Source organism: Euleptes europaea, chromosome 18 (genome assembly GCF_029931775.1).
Source record: "Euleptes europaea isolate rEulEur1 chromosome 18, rEulEur1.hap1, whole genome shotgun sequence".
NCBI lineage: Eukaryota > Metazoa > Chordata > Lepidosauria > Squamata > Sphaerodactylidae > Euleptes > Euleptes europaea.
In genome coordinates, this window is record NC_079329.1 from 23,165,770 (window position 1) to 23,189,606 (window position 23,837).

Here is a 23,837-nt window from a genome sequence, read left to right on the forward strand (position 1 = left end):
AGGGGCAGGAGCACCTTTTCAGTGTAAAAAAAGTAATGGCTAAGGCAGAAAGTGATAGAGGTTTATAGAATTATGCATGGGGTGAGAAGTGGATAGGAAGAGCTTTTTCTCGTTCTCCCATATTACTAGTGGAATTCACTGCCAGTGGACTCAAAGATGGCCATGAACATAGATGGCTTTAAAAGGGGATTAGACAGATTCATGGAGGAGAGGTCAATGGAAGACCAATGAAGAGGGCAAAGAGGCTGAGGCCTCCCCTGATGCTGCCTCCTAGCACTAGGGTTACCAGCAGAATACTGTTTCACACAGTTGGCCACTGTGTGAAGCAGCATGCTGCTGGACTAGAAGGACCATTGGTCTGATCCAGCAGGCCATACTTATGTTCTTATAGCAGTTTTTATGTTCTTATGTTTACGGTTGCCAGCTCTGGGTTGGGAAATATCTGGAGATTTTTGGGGCTGGAGCCTGAGGAGGGCAGGGTTTGGGGAGGGAGAGACTTCAATGCCATAGAGTCCAATCGCCAAAGCTCCCATTTTCTCCATGTGAATTGATCTCTATCGGCTGGAGATCAGTTGTAATAGCAGGAGATCTCCAGTTAGTACCTGGAGGTTGGCAAGCCTATTTATGCTGTCCATTTGTACTTAATCAATTGTACTTAATGGAGTTCTTTAACTATATTTCATAGGAAGCTAATAGGCATGAAGTACCTATTTCTCAATCTGTGTATCTAATTTGTACTTCTTGGTGGAAACATATCATTCCAATGTACTGATTTGGCTGGTCAGGCTTCACATTTTATGCTTCAGTGTCTGTACTTGAAAGCAGCAGACAGCAGCTTAAAAAAATGTGGAAATTATGTATATCTATGTGTGGCTTAATGCCAAGTATGAATCAAGACATTTGAAGTAGATATAAATATGGATTTCATGGGCAGTTAAGATTTCCAAAATGATCCAACGGGGGTAAAGCCTGTCAAGGTTTTCATATAAGCAGCTGCACTTCATACCATATTGCACTGAGGAGATATGTTTTCAGTGCACATTAAAAAGCATGCTTAATCAACTTTGCATCAGCCTTTAGGAAACAGCAAAAGGCATGAACAACAACTGGGACTCTGTTGTTCGTTTGTTTTTTACTTTCTTGCTCCAACCTCAGTTATTATACCCCCTGTAATGAATCCATTGGCCTGGCCTGTGTTTGCTACCTAATTATTAAGGTTGCCAGGTTCCTCTTCGCCCCTGGTGGGAGGGTTTTGGGGCTGGAGCCTGAGGAGGGAAGGGTTTGGGGAGAAGGGGGACTTCAATGCCATAGAGTCCAATGGCCAAAGCGGCCATTTTTTCCAGGTGAACTGATGTCTATTGGCTGGAGACCAGTTGTAATAGCAGGAAATCTCCAGCTACTACGTGGAGTTTGGCAACCTTACTTGCTGGGGTGCTGTGCAAACACAACTCTGGAAAAGGGCCACATACCCAGCCCTTAGCAAGGTCCTTCCTGTTGACCCTTTTATAGGCTGGGATAATTAGTTGGGATAACTAATTATAGCCAACTTAGAAGGCTTTAAGAGGGGAGTGGGCATGTTCATGGAGGAGAGGGATATTCATGGTTGCTAGTAAAAAAGGATACTAGTCATGATGAATACCTATTCTCTCCAGGATCAGAGGAGCATGCCTATTATATTAGGTGCTGTGGAACACAGGTAGGACAATGCTGCTGCAGTCATCTTGTTTGTGGGCTTCCTAGAGGCACCAGTAAGGAAGGGAAAGGCTCTGGACAAACTAAGAGTAAAACTTGAGCTTGCATGAAGAATCCATGTGCATCTTCTGAGGAAGAAATCTTCAAAACAGGAACAACCAACCGGTAACCTGTAAATAAAAGAAAATACCTTTACACATGGACATGCCTGGAAAAAGTAACAGTAGATATGAACACTTACCTTGAGAAGTAACAGTGATATGGTTCATGGACTTCACTTGTTACATATGGAGACTGTACCCTCTGACCTTGAGATTTTGTATGATGACTGGTCTATTATGTGTGGTATTTGTATTGCATATCTGTGGGAGATTTTGTGTGTATAACATTGAGTTGGTTCATATTTAGCATTACAGTTGAAGTAAGAACACACAGCATACGACTATCATCATTAAATGTGCAACCTTGATATGAAAACCTGGTAAAGATTATAATAGATTGTTTTTGTTATAATACTAGCCCTGGAGGTTGGCAACCATGGAATTTCAGTCTAGAGAAGCCCTTGAGATTGGCAAACACTCTTTGCTCCAGGCCATTCCTGGAGGGTGGCAACAGAGAATTTATCTCCAGGCCAGTCCTGGAGGTTGGGAACTGAGGTTTTTTCCTCCTTAGGTTAGTCCAGGAGGGTAGTAACAACAAAACTTGCAACTTAGATTTTGCAATTTGATTTACACTATAATAGGTTGTTTTTGCTAGAACACTGTCATTTTAACAACCTAGGTTCTTCTTTTTGAGGTGAATACCTGGAGGTTGGCAATCCCAACCCTACTCATTAACTCTTCCTCATGAGAGGAAAGCAGAAAGCTTTTGTTGGAGACGAGTCACAACTTTTACTAAGAATCTGGAAAAACCAGTTGAGCCTTCACCTAACCCAGGAGTCCCCCAATCTTGGGCCCTGTGGGCACTTCTGGAATTTGGAAAAGTTTAAGTGGGTGGCATCACAAAATGGCTGTCATAGGAGGTAGTATTGCAGCAGCAAGTGGCTCAGAAGAATACAGGAGACATCACCTTTCATTTGGAACATCCATTTGGAAATAGCTGCCACCATCACAGGAGGGCCACTTGGCTTGACCTTCTCAACATTATGTGATCGTTCACCAGATTAGAGTCTGCCACTCATGTGGAAGAGTTGGGAATCAAACCCAGTTCTCAAGATGAAAAGGAGGAGAAGGAGAAGAAGAGTCTTTTTTTTATGCCAGTTTTCTCTCCCACTTAAGGAAGAATTAAACTGGCTTACAATCACCTTCCGTTCCCCTCCCCGCAACAGACACCTGGTGAGGTAGATGTTGCTTAGAGAGCTCTGAGAGAACTGTGACTAGCCCAAGGTCACCCACCTGACTTCTTGTGTAAGAGTGGGGAAACCAACCCGGTTCTCCAGATTAGAGTCCACCACTCTTAACCATTACACCATGCTGGCTCTCAGGGTAGAAATAACTTGCATGCCTGTAAAAACAGGTACCCTGACCAACGGGGCACCAGATTGTTTAAAAACTGTAATTTCCTTTTAAGTTGCAGATCACAAGATGGGAACTCTCATCTCAGAAGAGGCATTTCTCCTCTCACAAAGCAAAGAATGCCTCTCTTAAGACTGCCTGCATAATATAAAAGCAAAGGTGTGTTAATCTTCCCTTCAAAATTTTTTAACTGGCATGTCAACAGAGTTTATTAATTCATCAGCCAGGTTCTAAAAGTTTTGAAGCGGGAACCACCTCTAAACTATTTTTAGTCCTAGGAAACGCCTGACTATTTTCCCTCTCGCCAATATAAAAATCACGAATCTCAGATTCAATTTAACCCTGAACCAACTGATCTTTGCTTTTTCATGGTTGGTATTTAGAAATATGTAGCCTTACTGAGCAACAGGCTATGTTTTACGAACATGTTACACATTACTCAGAGGTAGGGTTGCCAGCTCTAGGTTGAGAAATACCTGGAAATGTTGGGGGTGGAGCCTGAGGAGGGCGGGGTTTCAGGAGGGGAGGGACTTCAGTGCCATAAGAGTTCACCTTCTAAAGCACCATTTTCTCCAGGTGAACTGATCTCTGTCGCCTGGAGATCCGTTGTAATAGCGGATGATCGCCAGCCACCACCTGGAGGTTGGCAACCCTACTCAGAGGGAAAGCCATCGAACTTCCCAGAGCCTTCCCCCTCAACTGTTCTCCCTCCTTCCTCCTGAAGTCCTCCTGACACACAACCGCGGAGCGAAGGCGTAGCTCGACCAGGTTAAAGCATCTCCTTTTCATACACAGTGGCCATTTCTGCATGGGGGCTTATTTTTAAGCTTTGAGAATCTGGATGGGGAAAATGTGCATCTAGAGAGTGGCAAATCCAAGGCAAAACCTCCCAAGCATAAATGGCCAGAAACTGCAAGCTTTGGGTTCAAATTCAGGGGCGAAGCCTGAGTCTCGGCTTGCTAGCCGGTCCTGAACTCCAATCCGTTGCCTTTCGGGAACCGGCTTCAGGAGAACCACGATTGTCGCGCAGGTGAGCGGATGCGCTGGCGGGCCCCACCTGCCGGGAAGCGTTGCCCTTTTAAGGCCCCCCAGAGGCTGAGCCGAGAAGTGAGACTAGCCTCTTCCAAGCAAGCCGAGCCTGGCTCCAGACCCCGCGAATATCGGCGGCCAGGACTCCAGATCTCCGCCTTCCCCGGCTTCACAGGCCAGTCTCCATCACCTCCGCGCCGAAGCAGGTGAGTGGTTTGTTGCACCTGCTTCCCTGTGACATGTTTATTCAATTTTGGGGAGGTGGGGGCAATGCAGCTCCGCTCCCTTCCTCCTCCTTTTGCAAACGGGCTTGCAAGTTTCCATGGCGGTAAGATTCTCTGCTCTGATACTCTCGCCTCCTCCCTCCCTTCCTTAGGCTGCCTATTTCAAAGTCTTGGTCAATTTCAACCCTGGCGTGGTCAATATCCCAGGTCATTTTTGCACGGGAGGTTTTGCCTTGGATTTGCCGCTGTCTAGGTGCACATTTTCCCCATCCAAATTATCAAAACTCTGCATGGGGGCTTGTTTTGGGTCATTTATGCCTAGGAGGTTTAGCCTTGGATTTGCCCCTCTCTAGATGTACATTTTTTTCCCATCTGAATTCTCAAAACTCGGCACGGGGGCTTATTTTTTTAGTTTTGAGAATATGGATGGGGAAAATGTGCATCGGGAGAGGGGCAAATCCAAGGCAAAACCTCCCATGCATAAATGGCCTTTTTGAGTTCTGAGAATTCGGATGGGGAAAATGTGCATCTTGGCAGTGGCAAATCCAAGGCGTAACCTCCCATGCATAAATGGGACTTTGACGCCTTCCCTTTCTGCCCAAAGGAAACAGTCCCTGAGCTTGAAGATCTTCCCTTCAGGCAAAGCGCAGCTGTTTGGCTCCCCTCTCTCTGCTGAGCCAGATGGGTCCCTTTAATTCGTTTCTATTCCATTTCGCTGGGAATGGAAACCGTCTCCCATTTTCCCTTCGTTGTTACTACTTCCCTCCTCCTGGAGAGCGTAGCGGGGGCACGCGTGTAGACGCGGTTATCTTCCCACCCCTGGCTGTAAACTCTAAAGGTGTTGCTGATAGCTGTTGAGAGCATTTCATGCCCCACCTCTCAGCCCAGGGCAGGTAAGCATCAAAAACCTGAGCACATCATGGGGCTCGGGGAGAGAGCGGAAAAATATCACTCAAGGTGTCAAAATGTGTTCCAGGTTTTGATTCCTACTTAGCCATCCTCGACCAAAAATACTCTTGTGGAGTTTGCAAGGTGTGTGTGCGTGTATATAGGCACTATAAGAGGTTCAGAAGTCTCTGAATATTTTAAATGATGCTTCCCTTTGCAAGCAATCCTTCCTTAATCCAGGGCAAAATGGATGGTTCTTGCCTCAGGTCACCAAAGTCCTATAGCTCTCCATTTTATTCCACAGCTCCTCAGTAGACAATCCGCACGCCTCCTGCTATGAATAACATGATGTTATTCTGTTGTTCTCAAATCTGAGGAGTGTGGGGGGTGGAATAGCAATTTTCCATGCCTTTGAGGCACTCGTTTAGAAAAAAAATCCATGCAATTCTTAACTAGCGATATTAAATGCCATTGTAAAAGTCAATCACTCTCTCTCTCTCTCTTTCTCTCTCTGCATGTGTGCAGGGCTAAAAGGTCCAATTTGCAAACATTTGTTTTTTCAGCTGCCATATCTGAAATCTGGGGCGTGTTGTGTTTTTTTAATGAGACTGTAATGTTTTTAATATAAACCGCAGCCCTCTGTCGTGCTGAATTTAATCTGAACAGAGTCTCGTTTTTTGAAACTGAGGCTTAGCCTCGGACCAAAGTGAGGCAGAAAATAGAATTACCCCCCTTGCATTCCTTGCTGCGTTCTGCATGACCCATGGACACCCCTCCCTTAAAGGGGGCTGGATTTTTTTAAAGGCCACAGTACAAGTACTTGACTTTATTCTAATCGCTGAAGTTCCTCTGACATCCTCAAAATCCATTCTTGAATAGGCACTGTGCCTTGGCCTCTGTTTGTCTGATCAACACAGATACACTTTCATATGCTGTACTTTGAGAAAGTTGATCATAGCAACATCAAGGCTTGCCAGTTCCAAAATATTTATTATTATTCCTGGGTCCTGCTCTGATGATGAGAGGCCACAGCTCAGTGGTAGAATATCTGCTTGGCATGCAGAAGGTCCCAGGTTCAACCCCTGCCCTCTCCATTTAGAAGCATTTGGCAGTCCATGATGTGAAAGACCTCCACCTGAGACCCTGGAGAGCTGCTGCCAGTCAGACAAGACTGACCTTTATAGATTAAGCATCTGATTTACCAACAAAGCTTTTTAAAAAAATGTATATGTTTTTTGAGCATGTCCAGAATGGCTTTTGCTTGCTTCTGAGCAACCTTGGCTGAAATCCCAGAAGACATGAATCTTAGGGTTTCTTCTTTAGATGTGTGCTTATGAAGAACAGTTTGTATAGCATGCAATCTGCCTTGCCATGTGCTACTGTATCATGCTGTTGAAATAAATTTGGAGCAGGAGGGAAATCTGACTGTACTTGCAGATGGAAATTTGTATTCCAAATTCCATTTGTTCCCAAATAGAGGTGTTGGTTGAATTGAAGGCTTTGGGGGAAGCGGGGGAATATGTATTCAGTAAGCTGATGCTTAGCTATTGCCTGAAAATTCCTGAGGAAGATTTATGATTTAAAGAACCACACATGAACACACACATTCCTTTCAAAATGTCAAAAGCAGAATTTGGAAGCGCATGAAATTTCATTCCAGTTGTGTTGGGGCTTATCCTCAGAATGGAGTGGTGTGATGCATTTCTGTAATTCTAAAAAAAACAAAACAATCATGGGAAATACACTTGCCCAAATGCAAAGCTAGATCTCCCCCCCTCCCCCACGGATATGCGATCAAAAAACCCAAGGGGGTCATCTTACATACAGATACAAGTTAAAATCTCTAGGTATGGAGTAGGGGTCAATGGGGGTGGGGGGGAGGTGGTTGTGAATTTCCTGCATTGTGCAGGGGGTTGGGCTAGATGACCCTGGTGGTCCCTTCCATGAGTCTATGAAAGTTATGGCCACATTTTTTGTGTGCAATGGTAAACAAACAGGGTTGCCAACTGCCAGGTAGTAGCAGGAGATCTCTTGCTAATTCAACTGATCTCCAGCCGATAGAGATCAGATCATCTGGAGAAAAATGGCCGCTTTGGCAATTGAACTCTACGGCATTGAAGTCCCTCCCCTCCCCAAACCCGGCTCTCCTTAGGCTCCGCCCCAAAAATCTCCCACCAGTGGCAAAGAGGGACCTGGCAACCCTATAAACAAAGTCTACCTAGTAAACGACGTGATGTGACATCACCCCATGGGTCAGTAATGACCTGGTGCTTGCACAGGGGGAGGGGCTTTACCTTTACCTATAACTTTTTTAGGGGGGTTGCCTTACAGCCAGGGTTGTCCTCCTTTTGAGTAAATGCAGTCAGGAGCTCTGGACATTGCTGTAGAGAGCCAGAAGCACTGAGCTTGGGAATGGCTGGCTGTGGCAGAGTGTTACATAATGAGAAACATTGTGGTGGGGTCTCGGGCTGGCAGCAAAGAACAGCTTAGCAGCCTGCTCTATCCATGGCTGGGCCTTCCCTTGTCAGATAAACTGCTGACTGCAGGATGCAGCAATCACAGCGGCAATTGGGCATGGAAGAGGTGAGCCCCCGGGGCTGCTGGGCGAAGGAAAGGAGGTCGGGTGTTGTCTGCTCGTGTGTGCGTATCTGCTCCAGAAACAAGGATGCTGTTTGGGGATGCGATGGATGCTTTCCTAAAGGCAATCGTAATGCGCACACACTCGGGTGAACGTGCCTGCTCCAGCTCTCCTAGCAGCCTCCCTCTCCCCTAAATGCAGCTAAGAGGCTCATTCAACAGTTCTGTCCAGATGTGCATAGCACGAACAGCTGGCCTGGTTCCTCTCTTAACAGGACTTCTGCCCACTGTCTGCCGGTTTGAAGTCCTCTGCTTAACCACGGGGTCGGCACACACCGGGGTCACAAAGCTTTGGGACAAAATCCAAAGCTGCCAAGCAGGTGGGGATGGTGTGCCCTGCCCCCGAATTCAGATTGCAATTGGTGCTATTGGTAGGGTTGCCAACCTGCAGGTGGTAGCTGGAGAGCTCCCACTATTACAACTGATCTCTAGCCGATAGAGTTTGCCATTGCACACGCACACACAAAAATGGACATAACTTTCAGAGTCATAAAGTTGGGTGGGACCACCAGGGTCATCTAGTCCAACACCCTGCACAATGCAAGAAATTCAGAACTACCTCCCCTCCCACCTCCAGTGCCCAGAGATTTTAACTTGTATGAGTATGTAAGATGACCCCCAGTGACCTCTACTCTGTGCCCAGAGATTTTAACTTGTATGTGTGTGAGAGAGAGAGGTTGGGGGGGGGGGAATCTAGCTTTGCATTTGAGCAAATACTGTATGATAGAGATCAGTTCACCAGGAGAAAATGGCTGCTTTGGAAATTGGACTCTATGGCATTGAAGTCCCTCCCTTCTGCAAACCCCACCCTCCTCAGGCTCTGCCCCCAAAATCTCCAGGTACGTCCCAAACCAGAGCAGGCAACGCTAGCTTGCCCATCCATGGTCTGAGAGCAGCGAGGGAGCCAGGTTTGCCAACGGTACTGCTGTATTCACTAGGGTTGCCAACCTCCAGGTGGTGCCTGGAGATCTCCTGATATTTACAACTGATCTCCAGAAAATTCTCCTGTTCCCCTGGAGAAAATGGCTGGTTTGGAGGATTTATGGCATTGTACCCTGAGGTCCCTCCCCAAACCTTGCGCTCCCCAGGCTCCATGCCCAAAGTCTCCAGGTATTTCCTATCCCAGAGCTGGCAACCCTAGTATTCAGCATGGTGAAATGCTAAATGTGCTGTGATTGCTAGGGTGGCCAACCTCCAGGTACTAGCTGGAGATCTCCTGCTATTACAATTGCTCTCCAGCCAATAGAGATCAGTTCATCTGGAGAAAATGGCCACTTTGGCAATTGGACTCTATGGCGTTGAAGTCCCTCCCCTCCCCAAACCATGCCCTCCTCAGGCTCCACCCCAAAAACCTCCCACCGGTGGCGAAGAGGGACCTGGCAACCCTAAGGATTGCTCCAAAGTGAGTGGGAGGGGCAGCGAAAATGGCAGATGGGGTGCAAAGGAAGTAGTTGCAAAGCAACACTCAGCAGTCAACAAAAATGTAGAGTTGCTATTGAATTATTATTGGGGCGGCTCCGGGCCCCACCTGGAGGTTGGCAACCCTACATGGTGAGAACTATAGCCAGCTGTCCCATGGGCGGCATGGGGAGCTCACCAAGACACATGGGCCCTCTGGGAATTTCCCCATTAACTTTAGTGACCAGTGTGTGTGTTAAGTGCCGTCAAGCCACTTCCGACTCATGGCGACCCTATGAATCAATGTCCTCCAAAACATCCTATCTTTGACAGGCTTCCTTTACTGAGTCCATCCATCTATTGTTGGGTCTTCCTCTTTTCCTGCTGCCCTCCACATTTCCTAGCATGATTGTCCTTTCCAGTGACTCTTGTCTTCTCATAATGTGACCAAAGTACGACAGCCTCCGTTTAGTTATTTGAGCTTCTAGGGTATTTCCCATCCCAGAGCTGGCAACCAATGTCCAGTACACTCTGGGTCTGTCAAACTTCATATCGTTTGACAGACCCAGAGGAAGACATTTAAAATAGTGTAATTTGTATGTAAGCCTTTTAAAAACACCCCCAAAAGTAAGTAATATGGGAGTCTTTGAGCATATGCAATATGCCCTCAAGTAACTTCAGCACACTGTAGATTAGTACTCTGAGTAGGTTTACATGATTCTCTTTTCTGTTTAGAAAGTGAACAGGGAACTGGGATGTGTTCCTTGGTTGTGCATGTTACACAGGTTTATCAATCCTCAGGTTGGTCCCAAAGTTTTCCCAGAATCACAACTGATCTCCACAATACAGAGATCACTTTCCCTGGAACAAATGGCAGTTTCGGAAAGGCAAACGGAGTCCCCTCCCCAGGGGCCACCCTCAGATCTCCAGGAATTTCCCAAACTGGCACTGCAAACCCTATAGTCGGGCAGCAACAGAAATAGGGTTGCCAGGCAGGGTAGGGTTGCCAACTTCCAGGTAGTAGTAAGAGATGTCCCACTATTACAACTGATCTCCAGCCAATAGAGATCAGTTCACCTGGAAAAAATGGCTGCTTTGGCCATTGGACTCTATGGCATTGGAGTCCCTCCTCTCCCCAAACCCCACCCTCCTCAGGCTCTGCCACAACCTCCCCCCAGTGGCGAAGAGGGACCTGGCAACCCTAACTCTATGGCACTGAAATCCCTCCCCAAACCCCGGCCTCCTCAGGCTCCGCTCCAAAAGTTTCCCAACCTGGAGCTGGCAACCCTAAGGCAAAAGGAGTTACAAGTAGTAGGAACCCTTGCCTGGGACATGCTAATGTCATTTCCATGCACACAGCATGTTGGGATGCTGCCGGTGTCCCCCCCCCCCATTTGCTGCCATTTCCCCCCAGATGACCCACTGAGTGACAGCAATAGGGTTGCCAGCTCCGGGTTGGGAAATACCTGGAGATTTGGGGGCGGAGCCTGAGGAGGGCAGGTTTGGAGAAGGGAGGGACTTCAATGCCATAGAGTTCAATGGCCAAAGCGGCTATTTTCTCCAGGGGAACTGATCTCTATCGGCTAAAGATCAGTTGTAATAGCTGGAGATCTTCAGCAATCACCTGGAGGTTGGCAACCCTAGGCAGCAAGGAAGCACCCACTGACAAGCCATTTGGGGCCGTTGCTAGCTATGTGTTCTGCTGTGTGCTGGCCAGCATGGTGTAGTGGTTAAGAGCAGTGGTTTGGAGCGGTGGAGTCTGATCTGGCGAACCGGGTTTGATTCCCACTCCTCCACATGAGCTGTGGAGGCTAATCTGGATTTGTTTCCCCACTCCTACACACGAAGCCAACTGGGTGACCTTGGGCAAGATACAGCTCTGTTAGAGCTCTCAGCCTCACCTACCTCACAGGGTGTCTGTTGTGGGGAGGGGACGGGAAGGCGATTGTAAGCCGGTTTGAGTCTCCCTTAAGTGGTAGAGAAAGTCAGCATATAAAAACCAACTCTTCTTCTATCCCTAATGAATGCACATTTCTCATGGAAGAAAACCTTCCGAAACCTTCCTTCAGCAACCCCTCTCTGCTCTCCATCCCACCGAACCAGACAACCCTCGATACAGTCTTTATCAATGAAGAAGGCGTGCCAAAATGTCCTGCTAGAGGCCTTCTCTATCTCCAGTGTATTATCGATCCTTCCTTTATTGATGGAGCTGTTGCTTGGGGCATGTCTGTTGGTTCTGTGACGGATTATTTCCTTCCGCTGTCAGCAGACCTAGTTGAGGTTTCCCTCATGAGCTTTGGTGAGGGCTGGATTAATAATAGAGCGTATGAAGGGCAACCAATCGGGGCACTTGCCTTGGCTTGTACTTTTATTGCAAGGGCCCCCTGATTTTTAGGAAGTAAGACTTAGAAATGTATGTCTGCTTTGTATTTGCCATGTTTTCAAGGGCTCTGACAATATATAGGGTTGCCAGCCTCCAGGTACTAGCTGGAGATCTGCTATTACAGCTGATCTCCAGCCGATAGAGATCAGTTCACCTGGAGAAAATGGCCGCTTTGGCAATTGGACTCTATGGCATTGAAGTTCCTCTCCTCCCCAACCCCCTCCCCCTCCTCAGGCTCTGCCCCAGAAACCTCCTGCCGGTGGTGAAGAGGGACCTGGCAAACCTACAAATATGATACTTATAAGGCCTGGACTTAGGGTTGCCAATCCGGTGCTGGCAACTGTGGGGAGATGGTGGGGGTCAGGGACATGTAAATCACCATTGTTTAGGGTTGCCACCTCTGGGGTGGGAGATGCCTGGAGATTTTTTGGGGGTGGAGCCTGAGGAGGGCGGGGTTTGGGGAGGGGAGGGACTTCAATGCCATAGACTCCAATTGCCAAAGTGGCCATTTTCTCGAGGGGAGCTGATCTCTATCAGCTGGGGATCAGTTGTAATAGCGGGACATCTTCAGCTAGAGTTGGTTTTTATATGCCTCCCCTCCCCAAACCCCACCCTCCTTAGGCTCCACCCCCAAATCCCCAGTTATTTCCCAACCCAGAGGTGGCTACCCTCACCTTGAATCCGGGTCTCATCTATCCATGTTTGTCTGTCTGTCATATACCTTGCTGCAGGTAATTTACAATAGACTATAATGCAAGATCAAGCTCCTTCCTTGGAAATGTGTGTAAAATTACCCCTCCCCCCTTCGTGTTTGCCAGCACCAATCTTTTTTAGAAATTGAAATTTTGACTTTAAGCATTTCACCAACCTAGCTCTGTATTGCCAAACAAGCAGGGCTGCCTGGCACTTGAAAAACAATCATCCTTCCCTTAAGCTATTTTTTGTGCTTGAATGTGATGTCTTCAGCTTTGGTTTCAGAAAGAAAGAGAGAAAGAAAGAGGGGGGGGGACTGTAACAAAAAGCCAATCCTGCATAGAAAGAATGCTCAGATTAGTTCTAGCACAAAGAGAAACTAAGGCGGATGGCCCCAATGATAAGAGATGGAACAAGAGGCCACAGTGAAAAGAGAGACTCAGCAACTGAGCCTTGAGTGAGGGTTTCTACCCTGGCAGTGCTGATGCCAGGTTTAAGGGGCACAGTCCACCAATCCCAGTTGTGATGGCAGGCTCCTTCTCACACGTGAATGTTGTTTGATTTCCTCTACACTCGATTACCCTGGCAGAAGGGGAAAGGGACCTTTGGCAAGAAGCATCTCCAACATCCTTCTTGCTGCTTGTTCAATTATTGACTTCTTAAAAAAAATTGCATTTGACATTGATGATGCACGATTTGGGTGTGAGATTTATCTCTGCCATATAAAATGGTGCGTTTGCACACTAGGATTGGTACGTTTGTATTTATTTGCGTCATATGTAAGGAAATGGCTTTTCTCCAAGGTTATAGAGGCTTGTAAAAATGTTATGAACCATTTAAATGTATAAGCATCACACAACTGAAGTGTACATTTGTCTTAGATGGACCAATACTGAATAGTGTTAAAGTAGGTGGTAGCCTTGGAATGTTCATACTAGTCCTTAAATTTTACCAGTTTGTTTCAGCTGATGAGTGGACAGTTGAATAGAAGTCATGTGATAGGCACCCCTCCCACCCCCAAAAAACACTGGGTAATGCTACTACCGGCTTCCTGTTTTTAAATGCCCCAATATCTACCTGAAACACTGTGGAAGGTCAAAAATCCACAGTGCCATTAGCACCACATGTATATATTAATTAGTGTTGCCAGCTCCAGGGCTGGGAAATACCTGGAGATTTTGCGGGTGGAGCTGAGGAGGGCAGGGTTTGGGGAGGGACTTCAGTGGGGTATAACGCCATAGAGTCCACCTTCCAAAGCAGCTATTTTCTCCAGGTGAACTGGAGATCAATTATAATAGTGGGAGATCTCCAGCTGCCACCTGGAGGTTGGCAACCCTAATATTAATGGAGAGTACAGTTTGGGAAATGTGACATTTAACCCACAGCAGAAAAACCTTTACCTGATCCTGGAGTCTTTAACTTACTCTGTGTTCAAGACCTGTTTGGAACAGAGTCCACTTTGTCAGATGCTAAAATAGGGAGGGAGCCCCATGGCGGAGAGTAGTGGGCTGCAGTACTGCAGTCAAAGTTCTGTTTACAACCTGAGTTCGATCCCGACGGAAGTCGGTTTCAGGTAGCCGGCTCCAGGTTGACTCAGCCTTCCATCCTTCTGAGCTTGGTAAAATGAGTACCCAGCTTGCTGGAGGTAAAGTGTAGACAACTGGGGAAGGCAATGGCAGACCACCCCATGAACATAGTCTGCCTAGTAAACATCAGGATGTGATGTAACCCCATGGGGCAGTTTGCACAGGGGACTACCTTTACCTAAAATAGGGCAGCATCCATCATGTTGGGGGCAGATGCTTGAAAACAAACGGATACAAAAGGCTTTACGGGGCGAATCAAGAGGAGCCTTCAGACCCAGTGAACAATTCATAGTCTGCTCATTATGAGAACGAGCCTCCTAAACCCTTGAATGTATGTTATCCCTCTTCTGCATGGTTCAGAAATTGACTTTTTCCAGGCTTCCAGCCCCTGCAGTTTGTCACGACGTCCAAATCTGATGAAATGACAAACTCTATAGTTTGCTGTCTTGCCTACAAACCAGGATTCCAAATCAGGATGAAAATCCTGGTCTTTAGGGACTTCAGTGGGGTACAAGCCGGAGAGAACAAACCGGAGTTTTAATCTGTTGGGACATCACAACAAACTGCAGTTGTTTGGGTACGCAGAAAAAAAATCGTATCCGAACTTTGCATAAACCAGACACCAAGGACTGGTTCTAGAAACAAGCCGTTGTTTGTTCTTTTAGAGACATTGGGTTCCTTTCTCCCTACAGAAGCAATGGGAAGAGATTGTGATGTCACTTTAAGAGTCTTTCTCCCCTCCTGCATTTTCCTTTTAAAATTCACGCGGTTGCCTTTTTGTGCTTGCTGTTGTTCAGTTTGATTCATTGTGAGATAAGGGAGGCCAGAGTCTATGACAGCTTGTGCTGTTAACCGAATATTAGTTGGTCTTTAAGGTCCTACAAATACCCAGGCTTTTCTTTTTAAAGAAACAACCACAGGCTAATATTGACACAAACTGCACGTAGGAGAGAAATGCCTAAGCATCACAAAGGGTTTCTGGTGCAAGGGAAATTTCTTTGGACCATCTTTCCTGGGTGGGCTGTTCAATTTCTCCTCTATTCTCAGCATCATCAAGAACTGGAAGCACCGAAGACTGGTCATTTCCAAAGCCAAACGAACATTCCCCACCCATTGAGATGCCTGTTGCTGCGACCAACTCCGAGACAGGTAACCGACAGCTTCTATCTCTACATTCCAGTCCATTTTAGGAGGGGGGGTCCCCAAAAAGAAGCATACATCTGACACACAATAGTTTTTTAAAAAAACCTTCTCCACTCCTTAAGTGCTGAAAAGGGGGTATTCCTGAAATCTGTTCTAAAATTAGGTAGGGGGCAAAGAAAGTGGCCCAAGAGAGCTTTTTCTCCCTCTTTCATAATACTCTGGGGCAACCAATGAAGTGGATGGGCAGGAGATTCTAGGCAGGCAAAAGTCGCACCGTGCAACTTGTGGAACTCCCTGCCACAAGGATGTAGTGATCATGAACAGAGATGGCTTTAAAAGCAAATCAGACAATTTCATTAAGGATAAATTTATAAACGCCTATTTTACAGTGATGGAACTTCATGAACAGAGGCATGGTACCTCTGGTCATAAATTGGTACAGAGGCCTTCCAGGGTAGGGATGCCAACCTTCACATGGGACCTGTGAATTACAGTTCTGAAAAAGCAGATCCTGAATAATGCTGAATTTTTTGGCATTATTTGGCCTCTTTGGCCCTGCCGTCATCTCCAGACTACAGAGATCCGTTCCCTTGGAGAAAAGGGATGCTTTGGAGGGTGGAGTCTATGGTGTTGTACCCCCCTGAGGTCCCTGTCCTCCTCAGGCTCCACCCTCAAATCTCCAGGAGTCCCCCAACCCGGAGCTGGCAACACTGCCCTCCCTCCCCCCGGTGGATAGGGGGGACCTGGCATCCCTATTCCAGAGGCATGTGGTTGGTTGCTGTGTAAAAGAGGTTACTAGACTAAATGGACCATTGGTCTGATCCACCGGGGCTGTTTCTTATGTTCTCAACTTTTCACTGTTTTGCAATGATTCTGCCAAAAAACCCATACATACTCAAATGTTTCCAGGAAACAAACCCATGTTCCACAAAACACATGCATTTGCTGTCTGTTCCTGTAAGCCGCTAATTTGTGTAATCACTGTTTTCCGAGACAGTAGATAGTAATAAAATGATTCTAGATTCCAAACTGCCTGATTGTACCTTCTAAAAACCATGCAGGGAAACTTCTTCCTGCCCACAGCAGGTGGAAATTAATTCCTGCTGCCCTGCGAGGAAGCAAAACAAACCAGACAACTTGCAGACAAAGGTCCATGGAAATCCCCAGCAGTAGTGAAGTGAAGCTGGGCAGGCGCCACTTCCTTTATGTTGTTGTTTCACAGTTCATTGCAATAAAGTGGCTGCGTAACCCTGCCTACAGGTAATATTCTAGAGTCAGAGAAAAATATTTTTCTGGTCTCTTTCAAGGGCCTAACTGGAATGTGGTTCAATGGTACAGCATCTGCTTTGCATGCAGAAGGTCCCAGGTTCAATCCCCAGCATCTCCAGTTATAAGGTTCAGAGTAGGCGTTGTGAAAAATCTCTGCCCGAGACCATGGAGAGCCGCTGCCAGTCAGAGACGATTCTGACTGTAAGAACATAAGAAGAGCTCTGCTGGATCAGACCAGTGGTCCATTTAGTCCAGCTTGTCTCACACAGTGGCCTAAGCAGTTATTGTGGCGGGTCAATGACATGGCATAGAGGTCAAAGCCTTCCCCTGATGTTGCCTCCTGGCATCGGTATTCAGAGGTTTACTGCCGCTGAATGTAGAGATGCCTTTTACTTACCATGGCTAGTAGCCTAATCATCTTGGTTGTCCACTTCTGCAGTGTCCTTTTTGAGATAACAGTGACCAGCATTGCACACAATATTCTAAATGAGGCTGCACCATAGATCTATACAAGGGCATTATAATATTGGGTGTTTTCTTTTCAATCCATTTCCTAGTCATCCCCAACATAGAGTTTGTTGACTGGGTCAACATTTTCATTGAGCTATCTACTGTGACCCCAAGATCTCTTTCCCTCTACTGTGACATTTTCTCATAGATACAACAGGCTGTCAGTTTAAACTCATATAACCAGCTGTAGGTGGAAGTCTCTTGTGGGAACATGTAAAACTTCACCTTGGAATAGTTGGGATTGTTTCCCCAGAAACATATCTGCATACAACCAGCTGTCAATTAATTAAGAATGGGTCAAAGAAACACAAGGTACCAGAGGTTAAACAGCTGTTATCCCTTTTTGACAACTTAGAGCAAATATAATTAAAATCTTTTCCCCTTAATCTCAGTCTTGGCAAGTTCAAACTCCATTAGCATAACTTAAAAGTTAAATTTACCAAAAATGAACTTCATTGGCCCCATTGTTGCCCACTCACCCTATTTATGAGATCTTCCTGGAGTTCTTCATAGTCAGCCTAGATTTTCACCATCCAGAATAATTTTGTGTCATCTGTAAACTTGGCTACTACACTGCTCACCCCTAGGTTCAGATCTTTTCTGAACAAATTAAATGGACCTTGATAGACCAAGGGTTTGACTGACTGTTGCTGAAAAAGATGTAAGTGGGGGGCATAACAGCATTTTGTGGGGTGCAGAATAGCAGCCATTCTGGGAGTGGGGTCCAGATAAGGGATAGTAGCATGTAAGGAAGGTAACCCCCCCTTTTTAAAACCCTGTTTTCATGAGTTCGGTCCCTCACCCGCTTTCAGCTGCTGTTTCCCTTGCAGGCAAAACACACAGGTAACATGTGGGGTGTGAATGTTTCATCCATGGAGCCACTAGCATCTTGGGGTAGGGTTGCCAGGCCCCCTCTGGGGGTGGGGTATCCCCTCCATTGGGCCCCTTCTCCCGCTGTCATTCAGCTGGCCAGAGGGGGGTGTCTTACCAACACCAAATTGAGGGCTTGGCCTCGGCTCAATTGGCGCGTTGACGTCACTTCCGGAAGTGACGTCATCATGGCCCCAACAATGTGGGAGACCCTCTGGTATTTGGGCAAAATCTCGATGGTAGAAGCTGTTTTTACCATAGCGTTTTGCCCAAATACCAGAGCATCTCCAACATCATTTTCAATGGGACGATGTCACTTCTGGAAGCTATGTCAATGCTCCAACGATGCCGAGGCCTCCATTTACGACTGGTAAGACGCCACCATCCCATCCCTTCCCCATTAGTTGCCAAGGAGTACCTGGCGACCCTATCCTGGGGTGATAGTAATTGAAGGATGTCTGAAAAGGCTTGTGTATGAAATCCTATGTATATTTGCTTCCTAGACATTCCCTGGAGTTTCATTTGGCAGCTTTAGTTATGGGGGGGAAAAACACTTCTAACATTTTTAGATTTCCCCCTCTTCAATGTATATGCTCTGACTAGCTTTATTAATGGGTCTCGCCTAAGTGCCTTTTTCTTCATTAAATTCCAAAATACCACTGGGGGGAGGAGCAGCGGGGGTCTCTTTACTGCTCCAAGCTGCAGAACATTGATTTTCCAACTGATTATGGGAGACCTGGGGGCTTGCTTGCAAATCTGTTGGGGGCTCTTCACTGAGAAGAACTCATAAGCTGTTACCAATATCTCGAGGTTTGCTCGCCACTGCTCTGGTTCCCTTGTACTGTTTAGCTATACATGTGTACTGCAGAGCACACTTTCAATTCATGTTGGTTTGATTCAGGCACAACATGAACCCACAGTTTAATTAAGCTCACCATGTTAATGGTGTAGCCAGACTGGTAAAGTAGTGGCTAGAGCATCCCACTCTAAACCCAGAAGTAACAGTAAACTCAGAATCGTGAGTAAACTCAGTATTGTGCCAGGAGCGCGCATGGGCGGAGGGATCACTCTCCCCTTCCTGCTTTCGCCTGCTGACCATCAGCTGGTCAGCAGGCAGCTCGGTTGATTGGCAGGCAATTGTTTAGGCAAGGGATGGTGGTGGATAGCTCTAGGAGTTGCTGCAAGCACTCTAGTAAAACTCTGTGGTTTCTGGCAACTCCTAGAGCTGCCTGCTGTCACTTGCAGATTCCCCCCAGAAATGACAGATTTGGACAATGGGAGCTCAGATTGTAAGCTTTAGTCCAGCATCTTGAGAAACCAACAAAGAGACACACTCCATTTAGCGTCTTGTTGAATGGCTTAATATTTGTTAATAATATGAGAGCCAGTATGGTGTAGTAGTTAAGAGCGGTAGTTAGGAGTGGTGGACTCTAATCTGGAGAACCGGGTTTGATTCTCTACTCGTCCACCTGAGCGGCGGATTCTCATCTGGTGAACCGGGTTGGTTTCCCCACTCGTACACATGAAGCCATGAAGGGTGACCTTTGGCTAGTCACAGCTCTCTTAGAGCTCTCTCAGCCCCACCTACCTCACAGGGTGTCTGTTTTGGGAGCGGAAGGGAAGGTGATTGTAAACCGGTTTGATTCTTCCTTAAGTGGTAGAGAAAGTCAGCAAATAAAAAACAACTCTTCTTCTTAATTCTCCAGGAAACCAGGGGAACTTTGCGGTCTTTCTCATGCCCAATCCCTTAATATTAATAATCTGTCGACAAATGTGCAATGTTGTTGCCTTGCTGGTATTTTTTTTTTACTCAATTATCCCTCAACGTTCCGCCCTGTCCTCTGAAATCTTGCTAAATTCCTGATCGCAGCTACGCCCTGTAGCAATTAATTCTGCTGACGCCTCGCACATAAATTGCGAGTAGATGTGGTAGCTGAGAAGCTAAGTCACAGAACTGATTCATAATTGTTTGATTTATATCTTCCCTGTGGGTTCTTGTCACGCTGCTCCTGTAATTTGTGTATCAAGCGTCTGGCCGATGCACTGGTTTCTTTCCAGAGGAACGTTGTTGCTCCATTACCCAAGTGACACGGGAGGAAGCAACAGGAAAGCAGTTCTGAGGCTGATGGGGGGGGGGGGATGAATTAGAAGGCAAGTTCTGCCAGGAAGCTGCTGGGGGACTAGAACCTGAATTGATTAATGGTTACTTTCAAGTTTGAAATATGTAAGTACAGGGGCTGTGGCTCAGGGGTAGAGCTATCTGCTTGGCATGCAAAAGTTCCCAGATCCAATCCCCGGCAAATCTCCAGTTAAAAGGATCAAGTAGTCGGTGATGTGAAAGACCTCCACCTGCGGAGCAGCTGCCAGTCAGAGCAGACGATTCTGACCTTGATAGACCAAGGGTCTGACTCGGCAGAAGGCAGCTTCCTGTGTTCATTAGCTGAGAGACAAGGTCGCTACGCTTCGGTGTTGGAGCGTCACTTTTGCACGCAGGAGGATCCAGGCTCAATCCCTGGCATCTTCCATTAAAGAGTTCGAACTGGTTCTTGTGAAAGACTTCCACTTGAGACTCCCCAGAGAGCCACTGCCAGCGAGGGGGGGGGGGGAATACTGAATTTAACACACCCGTGCTTTGATGTACATAGGGTTGCCAAGTTCCTTTTCGCCACCGGCGGGAGGTTTTTCGGGCAGAGCCTGAGGAGGCAGGGTTTGGGGAGGGATTTCAATGCCATAGAGTCCAATTGCCAAAGCGGACATTTTCAGCAGGGGAACTGATCTCTATCGGTTTGGATCAGTTGTAATAGCAGGAGATCTCCTGCCACCACCTGGAGGTTGGCAACCCTAGCTGTACAGGGCAGCTTCTTTTTTTTCTGGATGAACATATTACATTGGAAATTGCTGGCTTGTTGAAAAGATGGGTTCAAAGTAGGGTTTACCACCCAGTGGGGTTCTGCAACAGATTATAATGTTGCTGCAAGGAATTTATTTATTTTTTAATTAAAAAAGCTCTAATTCTGTTTTATCCATAGAGAATTGTAAGGTGTTACAAAACTGGAGTCTCTAAAAGAACTCTGATGTTCGGTCACTTGTCAGAGTTAGTGGTGTCATTCCAAAACAATCAATCCATGGTGTTGCTAAATAGATTATCTGCTCATGTTCACCAGAGCTTTAAAGAATTACTGCACGCAATATTATTTTTTTCATAATTTGAATATGCTGGAACAAGCCAGTATGGTGATACACCCCACCTCTTCTTGCTGTGGACCTAATATCACATGGCTTTATAGTTATATAAGGTGAAATAGGGTTGCCAGGTCCCTCTTTGCCAGGTCCCTCTTTGCCAGGTCCCTCTTTGCCACCCTATAGTAGGGTTGCCAACCTCCAGGTACTAGCTGGAGATCTCCTGCTATTACAACTGCTCTCCAGCCAATAGAGACCAGTTCACCTGAAGAAAATGGCCGCTTTGGTAATTGGACTCTATGGCACTGAAGTCCCTCCCCTTTTAGTCCTCCTAAGGCTCCGCCCCAAAAATCTCCCACAGGTGGTGAAGAGGCACCTGGCAACCCTACCCTATAGGCAAATGGGGCCCACAAATTTATTAAGATCAAGAAGCCAAGCCAACCACCGTGACCTCTCCTCACCAGTTCATGTAGAGCTGTCATTCACCACTGACTGATATATTTCATGCTTTTGCTAGTAAGGTGTGCAAATTTCCAGTCACCCTCAGCGCTTTCCCACTGTCAGCCCTGCCCTGTAAGCCTCTGGTTGTTTGTTTGTACAATTAAGTCTCATCTCGGGATCTAGCGCTTATGAAGGAGACCCGTCTTGTAATCCAAGTGCTGCTGCCTAAGCTGGTTAATTGCATACAATGGTGAAAGTGCCAGACCAGGTGTCTGAGATGCAAGCTATGAAGGCAGAAGACATCCTTCCCCTCATAGAGTAATGATACTGTTGCTTGAGTCTAAGCATTGCTGTTTCCCTGGAAATAGGGTTCCCAACTGCCTGCCGCCAACTCACCAGGCTGCCCACTGCCCCTCAGCTCTCTGATGGGTGGAAGTAGGCCAGTTGAGGGGGGGGGGCTCAATCCCCATCACTTCTGGGTTTATCCCGGAAATGCCAGTGACACTCTGCCATTCTTCCCCCAAAACTCCAGGGTTTCCATAGAGTTTTTTTGAGGAATGCTCTTGAGTGTCCCTTACAATACTGCCTCTTCTGGAATGAAGGATGGGTTACGGGAGTAGCTGTCTTGGATCTGAGGTGGTCAGGTGAGGCACAGGGGCAGGGAACCACCATGGAAGGAGATGTACAGATCTCCCACGTCTGCCGCCTGGCTTGGGTTTGAGGAAGCTTCCTAGCAGATGCCTCATCCCTGAAGAGAGAAGGTGTCTCTTCCATACCTGCTGCCCAGCTCAGGTCCTTGCACCCAGTGGGGCACAAGAGGAGCTGCCCTCCCCACCTTTGCTACCTGGCTTGGGTCCAAAGCTGGGCAACAGTGGCTTGCTTGCCCATGGTGGGATGTTAGAGGCACAGGGACACATGCAGTTTTTTTCAGTGCTCCCTCTCAGATAGGGTTGCCAGCTCCGGGTTGGGAAATACCTGGAGATTTCTTGGGGGGGAGCCTGAGGAGGGGAGGGGAGGGACTTCAATGCCATAGAGTCCAATTGCCAAAGTGGCCATTTTATCCAGGTGAGCTGATCTTTATCAACTGGAGATCAGTTGTAATAGCAGGAGATCTCCAGCTAGTATCTGGAAGTTTACCCTACCCTCTGACTTGGCACCCGAATGATTGCTTGGGCATTGGACGTCTCTGGGAACCTGATACAGAAATAAAGCTTTAAAATGAATTGCTTTTTGTCCTATATCAATAACACCGCTACCGTTTTTAATGAGGTCTATAGAAACGTGCTGTCAAAGATAGGACATTTTGGAGGACTTTCATTCAAAGGGTTGCCATGAGTCGGAAGCGACTTGACGTCACTGAACACACACACACATAGAAACGTGCCACAAATGTTCTTGCAGCATATTGCATTTTCACACGTTAAAATCAAACATATCCTAGAGTAGGCCTTTGGACCTAAACGAATCTGTCTTTCCTTCCCCACACAACTGCACTCTTGACCGGGAATCCCCTTGTGTCCCGGAACATAGGAAGCTATCATTTGGGCTTCCTAACAAGCCAGTATTTTACTGCTCTGAGCACCATATCTGCCCATTACTGGGGACTAAAAAGTCAGATTCTGCCGGAGCTGCGTCCACATAATGCCACCAAAGACCAATCTGTCCCTGCCCTAGACTCACCAGGCTGTGTTGCAATCTGCAGATTTCCCCACCGCCTCTTCCTGCCCTGACTCTGACCTCAACGGGGAACGCAGTATTAGATGTTAATCTCTCCAATGCCTTTCTCTCCTTATGGAAGACCCCCTATCCGCTCCTATACGTGACACGTGAACTATGGCATTCATCTTGGGAGGCCAGGGTTATTATGGACAGTGTTGGTACCTCTTTAAAAATCTACAGTGCAATCCCTGCTGGTTTAGTGTAACCTTGGATGCAAATCTCTTCCCCCGTTGCCACAGAAACGGGGATGTAATAGAATAAGCACGGTAGAAGGGGAGGAGTAGAAAAAAAAATCAGTCAGGCATCTTAAAGAGATTAGAACGCTGATGGTTTCCTGGGGGGAAATCCTTCGGCTAGTAGAGCTCGGTTGGGGGTAGGGTTGCCAACCTCCAGGTACTAGCTGGAGATCTCCTGCTATTATAACTGATCTCCAGCCGACAGAGATCAGTTCACCTAGAGAAAATGGCCCCTTTGGCAATTGGACTCTATGGCATTGAAGCCCCTCCCCTCCCCAAACCCCTCCCTCCTCAGGCCCTGCCCCCTAAACCTCCCGCTGTTGGTGAAGAGGGACTTGGCAACCCTAGTTGGGGGGCAAGAGTGGTCGGTAACAAGACCCCTCTGAAACTTCCCAGAACGGGCATTCAGGGACTAACAGTGCCAA

General features: G+C 47.0%; 1 protein-coding gene across 2 annotated transcripts in view; it reads left to right on the forward strand.

Annotated features, from left to right (window-relative positions):
- Positions 1 to 15,096: 15,096 nt before the first annotated feature.
- MPP2 (MAGUK p55 scaffold protein 2) overlaps positions 15,097 to 23,837 on the forward strand; it is a 65,945-nt gene continuing 57,204 nt past the window's right edge. For both annotated transcript variants that reach the window (XM_056863199.1, XM_056863200.1), the window contains exon 1: positions 15,097 to 15,193. In XM_056863199.1, the coding sequence (XP_056719177.1) occupies positions 15,163 to 15,193 (31 nt within the window). In that variant the 5' untranslated portion in view covers positions 15,097 to 15,162. The remainder of the gene's footprint in view (positions 15,194 to 23,837) is intronic.